This window comes from Podarcis tiliguerta, assembly GCF_965153285.1.
Source record: "Podarcis tiliguerta genome assembly, chromosome: 6".
Classification (NCBI taxonomy): Eukaryota; Metazoa; Chordata; class Lepidosauria; order Squamata; family Lacertidae; genus Podarcis; species Podarcis tiliguerta.
Window position 1 is genome coordinate 21898782 of NC_139539.1, and position 15670 is coordinate 21914451.

At 43.9% G+C, this 15670-nt stretch overlaps 1 protein-coding gene across 1 annotated transcript in view; it reads left to right on the forward strand.

Annotated features, from left to right (window-relative positions):
• Positions 1-15670, forward strand: part of GDAP1L1 (ganglioside induced differentiation associated protein 1 like 1) — a 45635-nt gene that overhangs the window by 14693 nt on the left and 15272 nt on the right. The window contains exon 3 of the mRNA XM_083447057.1: positions 8936-9109. Within this exon, the coding sequence (XP_083303183.1) occupies positions 8936-9109 (174 nt within the window). The remainder of the gene's footprint in view (positions 1-8935; positions 9110-15670) is intronic.

Sequence of the window (15670 nt, forward strand, 5' to 3'; positions counted from 1 at the left end):
TTTGGAGAAACAAGCCATAGTTTGCTTAATTGTCTGTGAGACAACTTGTGGTTAGTTAAAACAACCCATGGCTTAAGCAACCCATGGATGCCTACAGACAGCCACCCAATCTTAAACAACTCCTCACCCACAATAATACAACAACAAGACTTAACATGGACACTGGTACCAGAGCCTGCAATAAACCCAGATGACAACTTTGCTGCCACATACACCCGGACAACACCATTCTGGCCCCAACAACATCAAACATACCATCTCAGGACTACTTAACTGCTCATCTTCTAACATTGTGTGTGCCATCAAATGCCAACAGTGCCCTTCAGCTCTCTATATTGGACAAACAGGACAAACCCTATGCCAAAGGATAGATGGACATAAATCTGACATTAGGACACAAGACAGAGAAATCAGTAGTAGAGCACTACAATCTCCCAGGACATTCTATACAAGATCTCAAAATAGCTGTCTTATTACAAAAGAATTTCAGAAATAGACTGGAAAGAGAAGTTGCTGAATTGCAACTTGTTACCAAACTTAAAACCACAGAGAGACCTGGTCTGAATAGAGACATTGGATTCTTATCTCATTATACATGATTAAGCTATTTTTAGCCATCTCACCCCTTGCTTTTTCCTGTAACAACCAATTGCAGTCGTTAACAGTCGTCAACATGTTTACCACACCTAACAGCCAATCACCCATTCCCACCACCCTTCTGAGTAATACCCCTCCCCACCCTCTCACTATATATAAGGGTCTGGTGACTTCTGTTTCAGTGTATCTGAAGAAGTGTGCATGCACACGAAAGCTCATACCAAGAGTTGGTCTCTAAGGTGCTACTCCCCTTCATGGATCACTGCCTTGCCATGGCGAAGGCGCTTGAATAACTCAGAGAAGCTATGAGCTATGCCGTGCAGGGCCACCCAAGATGGACAGGTCATAGTAGAGAGTTTTGACCAAACGTGATCCACCTGGAGCAGGAACCAGCAAGCCACTCCAGTATCCCTGCCAAGAAAACTCCATGGACAAAGACAACAGGCATATAAAAGTTATGACGCTGGAAGATGAGCCCCTCAGGTCGGAAGGCGTCCAACATGCTACTGAGGAAGAGCGGAGGACAAGTACAAGTAGATTCAGAGCTGATGAAGCGGCTGGGCCAAAGCCGAAAGGACGCTCAGTTGCGGATATGCCTGGAAGCGAAAGGAAAGTCCAATGCTGTAAAGAAAAAATATTGCATAGGAACCTGGCATGTAAGAACCATGAATCTGGGTAAGTTGGATGTGGTCAAAAGTGAGATGGCAAGAATAAATATTGACATCCTGGGTATCAGTGAACTAAAATGGACAGGAATGGGTGAATTCAGTTCGGATGACCATCACATCTACTACTGTGGGCAAGAATCCCGTAAAAGAAATGGAGTGGCCCTCATAGTCAACAAAAGAGTGTCAAAAGCTGTACTGGGATGCAATCTCAAAAATGATAGAATGATCTCGATACGAATCCAAGGCAGACCTTTTAACATCACAGTAATCCAAGTTTATGCACCAACTACTGGTGCTGAAGAAACTGAAATTGACCAATTCTATGAAGACTTACAACACCTTATAGAAATGACACCAAAGAAGGATGTTCTTCTCATTATAGGGGATTGGAATGCTAAAGTAGGGAGTCAAGAGATAAAAGGAACAACTGGCAAGTTTGGCCTTGGAGTTCAAAACGAAGCAGGGCAAAGGCTAATAGAGTTCTGCCAAGATAACAAGCTGGTCATCACAAACACTCTTTTCCAACAACACAAGAGACAACTCTACACTTGGACATCACCAGATGGGCAGCATCAAAATCAGATTGATTATATTCTCTGCAGCCAAAGATGGAGAAGCTCTATACAGTCAGCAAAAACAAGACCTGGAGCTGACTGTGGCTCAGATCATCAGCTTCTTATAGCAAAATTCAAGCTTAAACTGAAGAAAGTAGGAAAAACCACTGGGCCGGTAAGATACAATCTAAGTCAAATCCCTTATGAATACACAGTGGAAGTGAGGAACAGGTTTAAGGATTTAGATTTGGTGGACAGAGTGCCTGAAGAACTATGGATGGAGGCTCATAACGTTATACAGGAGGCAGCAACTAAAACCATCCCAATGAAAAGGAAATGCAAGAAAGCAAAGTGGCTGTCCAACGAGGCCTTACAAATAGCGGGGGGGGGGGGGGAGAGAGAAGGCAAGCAAAATGTGAGGGAGATAGTGAAAGATACAGGAAATTGAATGCAGATTTCAAAAAAATAGCAAGGAGAGACCAGAAGGCCTTCTTAAACGAGCAATGCAAAGAAATAGAGGAAAACAATAGAATGGGAAAAACCAGAGATCTGTTCAAGAAAATTGGAGATATGAAAGGAACATTTCGTACAAAGATTTCCATAATAAAAGACAAAAGTGGAAAGGACCTAACAGAAGCAGAAGACATCAAGAAGAGGTGGCAAGAATACACAGAGGATCTATGCCAGAAAGAAATGGATGTCTCGTATACCCCAGGTAGTGTGGTTGCAGGACCTTGATCCTGGAGAGTGAAGTCAAATGGGCCTTAGAAAGCACTGCAAATAACAAGGCCAGTGGAAGTGATGGTATTCCAGCTGAACCATTTAAATTTTTAAAAGATGATGCTGTTAAAGTGCTACACTCAATATGCCAGCAAATTTGGAAAACTCAGCAGTGGCCAGAGGATTGGAGAAGATCAGTCTACATCCCAATCCCAAAGATGGGAAGTGCCAAAGAATGCTCCAACTACTGCACAATTGCACTCATTTCACATGCCAGCAAGTTTATGCTTAAAATTCTACAAGGCAGGCTTAAGCAGTATGTGGACCGAGAACTCCCAGAAGTGCAAGCTGGATTTCGAAGGGGCAGAGGAACCAGAGGCCAAATTGCAAACATGCGCTGGATTATGGAGAAAGCTAGAGAGTTCCAGAAAGACATCTACTTCTGCTTCATTGGCTATGCAAAAGCCTTTGACTGTGTTGACCACAGCAAACTATGGCAAGTTCTTAAAGAAATGGGAGTGCCTGATCACCTCATCTGTCTCCTGAGAAATCTCTATGTGGGACAAGAAGCTACAGTTAGAACTGGATATGGAACAACTGATTGGTTCAAAATTGGGAAAGGAGTACGGCAAGGCTGTATATTGCCTCCCTGCTTATTTAACTTATATGCAGAATTCATCATGCGAAAGGCTGTGCTGGATGAATCCCAAGCTGGAATTAAGATTGCCGGAAGAAATATCAACAACCTCAGATATGCAGATGACACAACCTTGATGGCAGAAAGTGAGGAGGAATTAAAGAACCTTTTATTGAGGGTGAAAGAGGAGAGCGCAAAATATGGTCTGAAGCTCAACATCAAAAAAACGAAGATCATGGCCACTGGTCCCATCACCTCCTGGCAAATAGAAGGGGAAGAAATGGAGGCAGTGAGAGATTTTACTTTCTTGGGCTCCATGATCACTGCAGATGGTGACAGCAGTCACGAAATTAAAAGATGCCTGCTCCTTGGGAGAAAGGCGATGGCAAACCTAGACAACATCTTAAAAAGCAGAGACATCACCTTGCTAACAAAGGTCCGTATAGTAAAAGCCATGGTTTTCCCAGTAGTGATGTATGGAAGTGAGAGCTGGACCATAAAGAAGTCTGATTGCCGAAGAATTGATGCTTTTGAACTGTGGTGCTGGAGGAGACTCTTGAGAGTCCCATGGACTGCAAGAAGATCAAACGTATCCATTCTTAAGGAAATCAGCCCTGAGTGCTCACTGGAAGGACAGATCGTGAAGCTGAAGCTCCAATACTTCGGCCACCTCATGAGAAGAGAAGACTCCCTGGAAAAACCCTGATGTTGGGAAAGATTGAGGGCACAAGGAGAACGGGACGACAGAGGACGAGATGGTTGGACAGTGTTCTCGAAGCTACCAGCATGAGTTTGACCAAACTGCGGGAGGCAGTGGAAGACAGGAGTGCCTGGCGTGCTCTGGTCCATGGGGTCACGAAAAGTCGGACACGACTAAACGACTAAACAACAACAACAACAAGGTGCTACTGGAAGGAATTTTTGTTTATTTTGTTTTGACCATGGATTTGTGTTATCTGTGTATCAAGTCATTGTGTAAGGAAGGTGACAACCACAGTCTCGTTTTTAATTTTGGCGGAAGAACTCAGACCCTCCAAGTGCCCCTATTTTCCAGGGACAGTCTCTGATTTACAGAAGCCGCTCTGGTTTCTGATTTGATCCTGGAATGTCTCGCTTTTCCTTAGGACATCCTTATTTCCATCAAATAAATATTGGAGGGTATGGGGTTATGCAACTCCCGAGTCAAGGATATAAGTAACTATACAACCTTTAGAAGACATCTGAACTCAGCCCAACGAAAGGGACATTTTTTTAATATTTATTGTTTTATTATGGTTTTTATATATGTTGGAAGCTGCCCAGAGTGGCTGGGGCAAGTCAAATGGATGGGGTATAAATCATCATCATCATCATCATCGTCATCATTATGGAATAGGACGTTTATTTTCATCAGAGAAATGTTGGAGGGCATGAGAGGTGATTTTACAAGGGAGCTGTATCTACTTCTCTGTGTTAATGTCATCACTATGGCCTCCGTTCCCAGTTTTTATTTTTGTTTCCAAAGAATTGTCAGGCTTCTTCTAAAGCTTAAGAGGGACATTTCAATGGGGTCTTACAGCTGATATCACAGATCCTGTCAGCCATGCAAGCAGAAGCTTTAAGAATGGCCTTAAAATAGATCCGTGAAAAAGGAGCCTTGGCAGCTTCTGTGTTCAAGTACTTTGCATCCAAATGAACTTCCCCCGCCCTTTCTTGTATTCAGCAAATTTTAGCAGGGGTAGGAAACACTGCCCATGATATATGAGATCTTGGATTATTAGAATGAGTTGCTTTTTGCTGAGTCCCCCTTAAAAATACAACTAAGGCTCCAATTCTACATATACTTACCTGGACGTCAACATGAAGACAGACACATTTTTTAAAAACTGTGGGAACAGTTTGGAAATGGCTTTTGGGATTCAGTCAGAACATGCTTTTCCCTTCCATGAAACAAAACAGTTCTTCAGAGGTTGGGTGCTCCTTGTTATTGTTGTGGCAACCTTTGGGTGAAGGGTGGGTGGGTGGTAATAATAATAATATTTTAAAAAAATTAATGATAATTTTATATACTGCTTAATGCTAAGGTAACTCTCAAGCAACTTACGAATCTAGAGTTGTATATATCCAGAATTTCCTGGACACAGGCAGAATATGGTAGCCGTAAACAGTGTCCAGACATTCACTGAAATGTCTGGGAAAATCCGGACATATGGCAATCCATGTCTAATTTTGGCAATTTTTTTAAAAAATAGCTCCAAAACTTCAACTTTTGTGTCTGGATTTTCACTTTTGGGAATATGGCAACCCTAACAAAACATCAAAACCAATCGCACAACCTTGATAAAATTTCTCCCCCACCTCCAAGTAAACATGTTTAGATTACTTATGCACTTTCTCTATGGCTAGGGTGCCAACATTGATCTACCTGGGGAGTGCAAAATCTCTACTGCAGAAAAAGCGTGAAAGTGTGAGGCGCAACTCGCTTGTGCTTCCTGTTTCAGTTGTTTGTTGGGATGTGTAAAATGTATCTTAAGCCGAAAGAAGGTCCCTGGCCAATGCAGAGGGTGCCAATGCAGCACAGTTTCTCACCGCCAACATCATGCTCTGCTGGCTACACTGACTAATCACACCACACTCCACAATTTAAGGACAGTGTTGTATTTTATGTCTTTATATAAATCAGTAAATCAGTACCAGTGATTGTTCCCCTTGATTTTGCAAAGCAAGTGTTGCAGTCCGGAACCCAGTCTGATCCGTTTGTCAAAGTTCCCTGTGGGTCACCATGTCAAATGGTCACTGGATCAGAGTCCCAAGTCCAGGAGGGCAAAGTCTATTGTCCTGCTGGGGGCCAGAGACATAGTCTAAACCTTAGGCTTTAAAGCAGTGATGACTGACCTGTGACCCTCCACTAGGTGTCCTTGGGCTCCAACTTCCATTGGCTCCATCCAGTTTGCTCCAGGTCAGGAAGGATAGGAATGGTAGTCTAGCGGTCCCCCACCAAACTCTAAAGCCTGCTCTGCACATTGTAGCAGAATGGCATGATATGACCCTAAGGTGTTAAGAATGGACTGTTTCCTACCACTTCAAAGTCAGTGTACACCTTATTGGCCTCACACACCTAGGTGGTTTTTATTGTTTTTCTCAATTTGGAACAAACCTGGGGGACACACACACATCAAAATGCAATATTCACAAGAAATAACAAGATAGATATATGGATTGGGGTTAACATAATGTGTACGCCTCTTCCCAAACCTGTGGTGTAGAGCTCACTGGATGTAGAGTAAATGAGAGCGTGTACACAGCCATTTTTCAAATGCCTCCCTTCTCCTATTAGCAAAGAGATGCCCTTATTTAACTTCTTATTTTGGTAAATTGAGCACTCTCTTTTAATGAGAAAAGGGGAAAGATTGGAAAGAAAAAGCTTTTGTTATATTGGTATTATTTACAACTGAGATACTTTATTTGCTACAAGCAGTCTTATAAACGATCCATTAAAGGGTTTTGGTGTTGAATAAACCTTATATGGGCCAATTCAATCAAGAGTTTAGGGTGAGGAATTACAATATTCTATTAGGATTAGAGCCAGGAGATCTCTAAACTAGAAAGGTATAATAAGAGAAAATAAACAGGGGCTTTCTGCCCAATTAAATGCTCAGTAGTTCTTTATCTGTTAAGGTATGCGTTGATATTCTGCATGTGTTAACCTGAAAGAAATATTTAAGGGAGGGAATATCTCAAAGAAAAAAACCTTCCCACACCTTGTGTGTGGAGCCAAACGCAGCAAGTCTGGGTCCATGAGAGAGCTCCCCAAAGCTGCTGTTCTTCTCTATCTTCAGAAGACGCATGACAAGCAGAAATCCAGAAGGGAAGGCTTTCCCTTGCAGACTCACAGAAGCATCTTCAGCCAAATTTGTGCTTGCCACCCAGTTGTCAAAAGCCATGTGAGCCCAGGGGCGAGGCTGCCCCTTGATCACATGACAGAGCTCTCTTCACATGTAGAACACATCAAGGGGGCTGTTGGCTCCAGCAAAGCTCACAAAGTCGGGACACCCCATATAGATGCAGGAAAACGTATCTGCATAAACATACCGAAAAGCATGCTGTATGATTTAGCCGCATTCTCTTGCTCGCAGTAATGAGCTTACAGCCCAAATCAGATGCCACTGACCTTCAGGTCTAGAAAAAACAACAACATCCCCTTTCTTCCCTGCGCCTCCAACCTGCTCCCTCTACGCTTGGGCCCTGGCAAACAACAGCAAGACATAACCGCCCCCACCCAAAAAATACTGCACCACTGAAACATGCCAGTAAATTTACTCACTGTCCATTAAGTACTATCTCTTGAGCCGATAAAAATGAATGCCTCTATAAAACATGACCCAGATATTCTGAAGAGAAATACCATCTTCCTTCTTCCAGCATTGTCCCCGCTGCGTTTTTAGAAGTAACTGTAATTGAAAGATGGATGCCTGCTGTCGTGGAATGACTTGGGAGAAATAAGGCCAGCAACTGTAGGGACTTGACATCCAAACAAGGGCTGAATGGATGAGACACAGAGACAATGCATGTACAAACCTGACAGAGAAGAACTTGCAAGTGATGAGTTGATGTAGGAACTCTTGAGGTCTTGGATGCGAGGCAGCAAAAGATAAATTTGAGCAGTGGAGACCTGGACTCAAATTCATGTTGAATTGTAACAAGTCTTTCGCTACCAAATCAAATGCACAATCCCGAATCATGTAGTTAATACGGACACTTAAAAGTACTGAATTATGGGGCTTATGCTCAAGAAACTCACAGTTAGTTACAAGATTTGAATCCCTCCCCCCCCAAAAAAATGTTAGATTTCTTTTCCAAGCTTTGGAATCAGACTCATTGCAGCCCAAACCCGGGCATAAATGTTCAAGACCATTCTGTAGTGAACATACACACAAATGCAGATAATGTCTTGCATTTCTAATTTGTATTAATTTTTCCCCAGCCCTAGTTGAAATCCTTGTAATGTTATAGTGTCCCTGGCTGGGCTCAAGCACATTTATTATTATTATTATTATTATTATTATTATTATTATTATTATTATTATCATTATTTTTAAAATTTCAAATTTAGGCACCATCATTATTGAAGGTTATGATTTCAGGCTGTTGGTGCAGGATTTGGAGGTTTAGAATTGTAGAGTTGGAAGGAACCGCAAGGGTGAATTCAGGAATCATTTTGCCCAACATGGGACTCAAACCCACAACCCTGAGATTAAGAGTCTCCTGCTCTACCAACTAAGCTATCCCACATATGACTACTGTCTCTGTGCTGCCTGCTTCTTCTATGTTACCTTCTTAGTCTTTGCCAAAAGTCCCAGTTCCTTGACATTTTAAATATTGGATGCAAAACAACCCATAAAAACTAAGCAAATGCAACAAATGTACCTCAGATCCTGAACGCCTTGTGAGTTGTACGTTTTGGCTCCCAAATGCCAAGTGAGTGTTCCAGTTTGCAAATGTTCTTTGGAAGCTGAATGTCCGATGCAGCTTCTGTGGCTTCCGATTGGCTGCAGGAGTTTCCTGCAGCCAGTCGGAAGCCGGTCCTTGGTTTCCGAACATTTGGCAGTCAAACAGACTTCTGGAATGGATTCCGTTTGACTTCCGAGGTATGACTGTACTCAAATTGTGTCCTCTCTTTTTTAAGAATAGAAAATCTGAAGCAAAAGAGAAAACCCTCATATAAGCGCTGCGTGTAACTAAAGAATGCATTCATTTTAGTTTTTCTTGCTACATTTCAGAGCACGTTACCCAGCTAATTCCGGAGGCGGGGAGCGTCCTTCATTCCAGAGTGATGCAGTACAGAGAGATCCTGGATTCCCTGCCCATGGATGCCTATACACACGGATGCATTCTCCACCCAGAGCTCACCATGGACTCTATGATTCCAAAGTATGCTACAGCCGAGATCCGAAGTAAGTGGCCTTTGAACAAGATAAGTGTGCTGACGTGTTGCATCTGTTGATTCATTTGAAATTTTGCAAGATCCCCCTTAGCACCCAACAGCATAAATTGCTTACGAAATTATAAGCGGGCATATTAAATGGAAGAGATGGAGTAGAGCAGTGTGGCGTAATGGTTACAGCATTGGACTAGGACCTGGGGGAGCAGGGTTCAAATCCCCACTCAGCCATGAAGCTCTCTGTGTGACCTTGGGCCAGTCACCACCTCTTAGCCTAACCTACCTTGTTGTGAGGACGAAATGGGAAGGAGGAGAACCACATGCACCACCTTGAGATCCTTGGAAGGTAAAGGTGGTATATAAATGTTATGTACTGAAGTTCTCACCCTGGCCCAGCAGGGGGATACTGTAGATAGTTCAGGTCCACATATGCAAATAAGGGATTGAAAGTGACGTTCAGTGATTGGATAGTTACAGAAAATGGTTACTGTTGCGTTCTAGTGGAGCTCTATACAGTGGTACCTCCGTTCCAGAGCCCCGTTCGTATCTAGAAGTAAATGTAACTAGCGACAGCGTGTCTGCGCGCGCGCGTGTCACTTTTCGCCGCTTCTGCGCATGCACGTGGTGTCATTTTGAGCGTCTGCACATGCGCAAGCGGCGAAATCCGGAAGTAACGTGCTCCGTTACTTCCGGGTTGCCGAGGAGCACAACTCAAACGTGCTCAACTCGGAGCGTCTTCAACCCGAGCTATGACTGTATAAGCAGGCTGGCTGAACCCTTCAGTTCAATTCTGTTCCAGCTTACAAATAAAGAGCTGCTTTGGAGAAATCGCTGTGTCGTCTGCTATGTCTACCCACTATTTAACAATAAATATAATAAATAATAATAAATAGAGCAGGGGTGGGGAAATGTTTTCAGCCTAGGACCACATTTCCTCTTGAGCAACTGTCCAGTGGCGGCATGTGAGCAGTGAACATCGCCAGCAGTGAGCATCACCGTCATGGAAAGCGCACATACACACAGGGAATGCAATTGTTGCATAAAGTAATCAGCATGTATACATCTGTCATTTCCAACAAAGCACATGTGCAGTTTTCTGCATGCAAGCACTGTGGGTAGTAGGAAATATTAGGCTGTATACACATTCCCATTTATTCCGGCTCCAGCATGCTCCCACCACTGGTGTTTGGAGTTTTAACATATACGTTGCATTAGCCACAACCCATATGTGCCCCGTAGTTTCTTAAGAAATACTGCTGTTTGAGGCGTTTCCCCTCCAACCAGCTTCCGTCGAATTTGAAAACGTGAGCCAAGGTTAAGCTGAGGTTCGCGCATTTGAGACAGCCATTGCACATCGGGTGGCAGCGCATGTGCAGATGACATCTTCACTGAATAAGAATTTGGCACAGGGAAGCAAACCAGATAGTGCACATTGGGTGAAGACATCCCTGCTCCCTCTCTGGCGTGCACAACAGCATAAAAATGCAACTTAAAACACAGCGGGTGCAAATGACCTCACTGCGTTTTAAGCTACTAATGTGTTCATAGCCATTGTCTTGTGAAAACTCAACTCAAAGCCTTGAATGGCTTGTAGTATTATTATTACATCATTTTACCTACATCCTAGGCATTCAGCCATTAAAGATGTTTGTTTATGCATGCCGGTAGCTCTTATACTTAATTAAAGACAATTACAGTTTGAAGAATCCAGATTGCGAATGGCCAAAGCAGTAACAGGATAAAATAAATAAAGAAATGGAAGGGAGACAAAAGAACTGAACTGCAAGTTCGCAGGGAGAGTTAAGAATAATAGACCGTCACAGTATGACAGAGAGAACAAAAACCTCCATACACTCAGGAGTAGCACATTTGCGGGTTGCTTTATGCTATTGGCTTGGAAGTTATTTGATAGTTATTCTGACCTGGAAGAGCTAGGAATCTCTGAAATGTCTCCTCAGAACCCCTTAATTTCCACCAGCTTCTCTGGAAGCAGCAGGTTAGTAAAGCTGGTCTGTGTTTGTGTGTGCAGATTTATGCCCTTTGCTTTCAGTTACAGGGCATATTTGCAAAAGTTTTATCCATGGGGAAAGAGACTTTGAAAGACACCTCTTTTGTCATCATATAAAAGGCATTATGATTTAATGCTGCTGGGATTGTTATTGGTGAATTGTTGGCGCTTCTAAAAAGTAATTTCTAACCCAGTGGATGTTACCGTAGAAAAAGCGTTCAGCTGAGCTTGTGTGGTAGATGCATGTATGTATATTTGGCTCCATCTGCACTATATATTTATAGCAGTATCATACCATTTTAAGCAGTCCTGGCTTCTCCAAAATAAATATGGAAACTGTAGTTTGTTAAGGGTGCTGAGAGTTGTTAAAAGGTAAAGGACTCCTGACAGTTATGTCCAGTTGTGAACGACTCTGGGCTTGCGGCGCTTATCTCGCTTTACTGGCCGAGGGAGCCGACGTTTGTCCGCAGACAGTTTTTCCATGTCATGTGGCCAGCATGACTAAGCCGCTTCTGGCAAAACCGGAGCAGCACACGGAAATGCCATTTACCTTCCTGCCAGAGTGGTACCTATTTATCTACTTGCACTTTGACGTGCTTTCGAACTGCTAGGTTGGCAGGAGCTGGGACCGAGCAATGGGAGCTCACCCCATCGCGGGATTTGAACCACCGACCTCCTGATTGGCAAGCCCAAGGCTCAGTGGTTTAGACCACAGTGCCACCTGCATCTTGAGTTGTTAGAATACCCCTATCCCCCCCCCCCCATAGAACAGCAGTCCCAAGGGAAGACTCTGGGAACCATAGTTCTTTGAGGTGAATAGAAATCTACAAATATCTGTACAGTGCAGGTGGTTTGCAATGTGATGTTTGTATGTTGCTTTGGTTTTAATATGTCTCACAAGTCTTGTTTCCTGGGGGAAATGGGGGACTAAGTAAAATGCATCTAGTTGTGGTTGAGATAGTTCCCACCAATCTTCGTAACTGTTGCCAAGGGAATAGGACTGTGTGGAAATGGTAATTGGGGCAGTTAGCTGAGGAGATTTCACCCCTCCCATATCCAAGAATCTCCTGAGGAGTCTGCTGATTCTGCAGAGAGGAGGAGGCATGTTCTGCTCTCTACTTATTCTGCTCCAGCACCACATCAAAGAGTCGGTCAGTGAGTCGGTCGGTCAGAGAGTCAGTCAGTCAGTCAGTCAGTCAGTGTGTCGGAGAGAGACAGTGTTAGAGAGATTGTGTGTTTAGATAAGGTTGCTGCTAAGAGCAGCTGCAGACACTCAGTGCGGTTTAGCATTCTTTATGCTTAGGCTTATTTAGCTCTGTATATAGTTGTATAATAGTTGTAGATAGAATAAAGAAGATATTCTACAGAGCTGCTCTCCGAGTTGTTTATATACTCTGCTAGACTCTGCTATACTCTGCTGCACGACGACTGTCTACTTGTGGAAGTGAATCCGGTGCTCACAACTCTAAGCTGTGAGTCCACAGCACTTTGACCTGTTCCTGTGCAGAAGGTGGTCTCTGGAAGTGCTACCCAGCTCGCCTAGCCCAGTCGGGGCTGAAGTGGATGAGTCCAGTTAGTGGCACTGGCTCAAGGGCGATGCTGACATTAGCCTGGCGGCAGAGGAAGAGGGGTACTTGGTATGGCGGCAGTAGAAGCAGGGTCGGGTAGCACTCCCCATTTCACCAAGCAGTGAAAAAGGATGTGCTGCCCCTGGGTGGAAGGCCTCCATCTTATTATAAATGATGGAGGGAGTAACCTTTTCCCAGTATGCAATAGTCGTACAAGACTGTACAGTCATCCCTCGGATTACAGACACTTCAGGTTGTGTTTTTTCGGGTTACGGACCCGCCGAAACCCTGGAGTACTGAAATGGGTTACTTCCAGGTTTCGGCAGTTGCGCATGCGCAGAAGCGCTAAATCGTGCTTTGCACATGTGCAGAAGTGCCGAATCGCAACCCGCGCATGTGCAGACGCCTCTAGCATGGATCACGTTCGCAACCCGGGCGTCCACTGTATTCTTTCTTGTACAATAAACCACTACTGTGGTTCTTTTCTGGAATTAAGTCTCTTATGACACCACCAGTGTTCCTGTGAGGAAATGCTCTTGCACTGCTCCTTGGTATTGCAGGGGGGCAGACCCCCCCCCACCTTGCAGCTGTTCTGCCCCCCACATCCAATAGATAGTTGGTAGAGCATGACATTCTTAATCTCAGGGCCGTGGGTCTGAGCCCCACGTTGAGCAAAAGATTCCCGTTTGGTCCCTTCCAACTCAACAACTCTATGATTTTATCTCTGTAAAATCAATTGGACTTGGAAGATACTTAACTTTTTGATAGATCATGCCGTATACGAGAGCTGGGCTGAGGGTCTTTGACTGGATTTTGGCCTCTCTGGCACGAAAATTTATGCAGATTAGGTTTCAGAGGCAGGACGAATTGGCACCAGACTCTGTACTTGACCTACAAGCATTCATGAAACATTGACAATGCCTAATATAACTCCTCCACAAGGACGTCTCTTTAAATATGCACTTCTGCTCTGGACAGTGACTTTGTCACAATGTTAGCGCAGGGTCTTGCCCTTTAGCGGCTCCAGATAACTCTGGATCCAACTGCTCAATTTACAGCTGCGTTTTAAAAAAATGTCCCTAAAGTTGGCTTGAGATTTGAAAATGAAACTAGGCTTGCCTTATACCTAAACCAGATTTCCACAGGAATGCCTTTCGTTACCACTTAGTCACCTGTTCTGGGCCTGGGTACAATTTCCTGTTCCCCACAATAACAAATAGTGCCTCCTGAAGCCCACAAGAATGTGGGCACAAATGTACCACGATATATTTAAAAGCTGAGGATTCTCAAAACAGACTCCCTCAGCCTAACCTACCTCCCAGGATTAAGTTCTGTTAGATGCTAAGTACAGTGGTACCTCGGGTTACATACGCTTCAGGTTGCATACGCTTCAGGTTACAGACTCCGCTAACCCAGAAATAGTGCTTCAGGTTAAGAACTTTGCTTCAGGATGAGAACAGAAATCGTGCTCCGGCGGTGTGGCGGCAGTGGGAAGCCCCATTAGCTAAAGTGGTGCTTCAGGTTAAGAACAGTTTCAGGTTAAGAACAGAACTCCGGAACGAATTAAGTTCTTAACCCGAGGTACCACTGTAATTGTGCCAGTACTTTATCGCTTACGTGTCCACAGAACCTTGGAAAGGGAGAAGGAGAGCATAGACAGAAAACCACAAAAAAATTTGGCTCTGCCTCAGGATTCCTTCAGTCCCACCCTATGGAAACCCTCTTGGCCAAACCATCAAGTCCAGTGGTCATCACCTGCTACTGATAAACAGAGGTGTACCTAGGGTCCCTTGTGCCCTTGGCAAGGAGCTGTATCTGTGGTGCCACCCCACCCCATGAAAAAAGGCACTTTACTACAATAGCCACATTAGAAATTACTGCATTTTACATGACCCAGGTATTTGAAGCATCTAGAGTTGCTAGGTGAGGAGGAAGGGCTAAAAAATAAAAATAAAAAAATGCACACCTTTGTGCCGTGGTGCAAGAATCACAGGAGGCTTCTTCCACATTGAATCTTGCTGCAACAGTGGGGCTGCATGGCTACACACATATACATTATACACAATAGAGTCTGATTTTGTGCCAAAGAAGCAAAGATCACCAGTGTCAAAGCAATGATTCTTCAACATCAACTTCGTTGGACTGGTCATGTTGTGCGGATGCCTGATGATCGTCTTCCAAAGCAACTACTCTATTCCGAACTTAAAAATGGAAAGCGTAATGCTGGTGGTCAACAGAAGAGGTTCAAAGACTTTCTCAAGGCAAATCTAAAGAAATGTAGTATAAACACTGACAACTGGGAAACATTGGCCTGCGAGAGCTCCAGTTGGAGAGCAGCCTTTATCAAAGGTGTCATGGGCTTTGAAGACGCTCAAACTCAGGACAAAAGGGAGAAATGTGCAAAGAGGAAGGCACGTTTGGCAAACCCTCACCGTGATCAACTCCCGCCCGGAAACCTATGTCCCCACTGTGGAAAGATATGTGGATCCAGAATTGGCCTCCACAGTCACTTATGGACTCACTGTTAAAACCGTGTTCATGGAAGACAATCTTACTCAGCTACAAGTGATCGTATTATTATTATTATTATTATTATTATTATTATTATTTATTACCTATACCTCGTCCATCTGACTGGGTTTCCCCAGCCACTCTGGGCAGCTTCCAACAAAATATTAAAAATACAATAAAACATCAAACATTAAAAACTTCCCAAAACAGGGCTGCCTTCAAGTGTCTTCTAAAAGTCAGATAGTTGTTTATTTCCTTGACATCTGATGGGAGGGCATTCCACAAGGCAGGCGCCACTACCAAGAAGGCCCCTACCCACCAAAGTTGTATCCAGCCCTTATATGCAAATAAGCATCATGGGCCTGTGCGCCAAGTATTTTAATTACTAGCAATACCTCTGCTGGTGTCATGTGATCTTAGCTGCCCTTTCCTCCAGGAAACAGGCAGCTGTAATTTGCATTTGCTTTCATTTTCAGAGGAGCCTTCA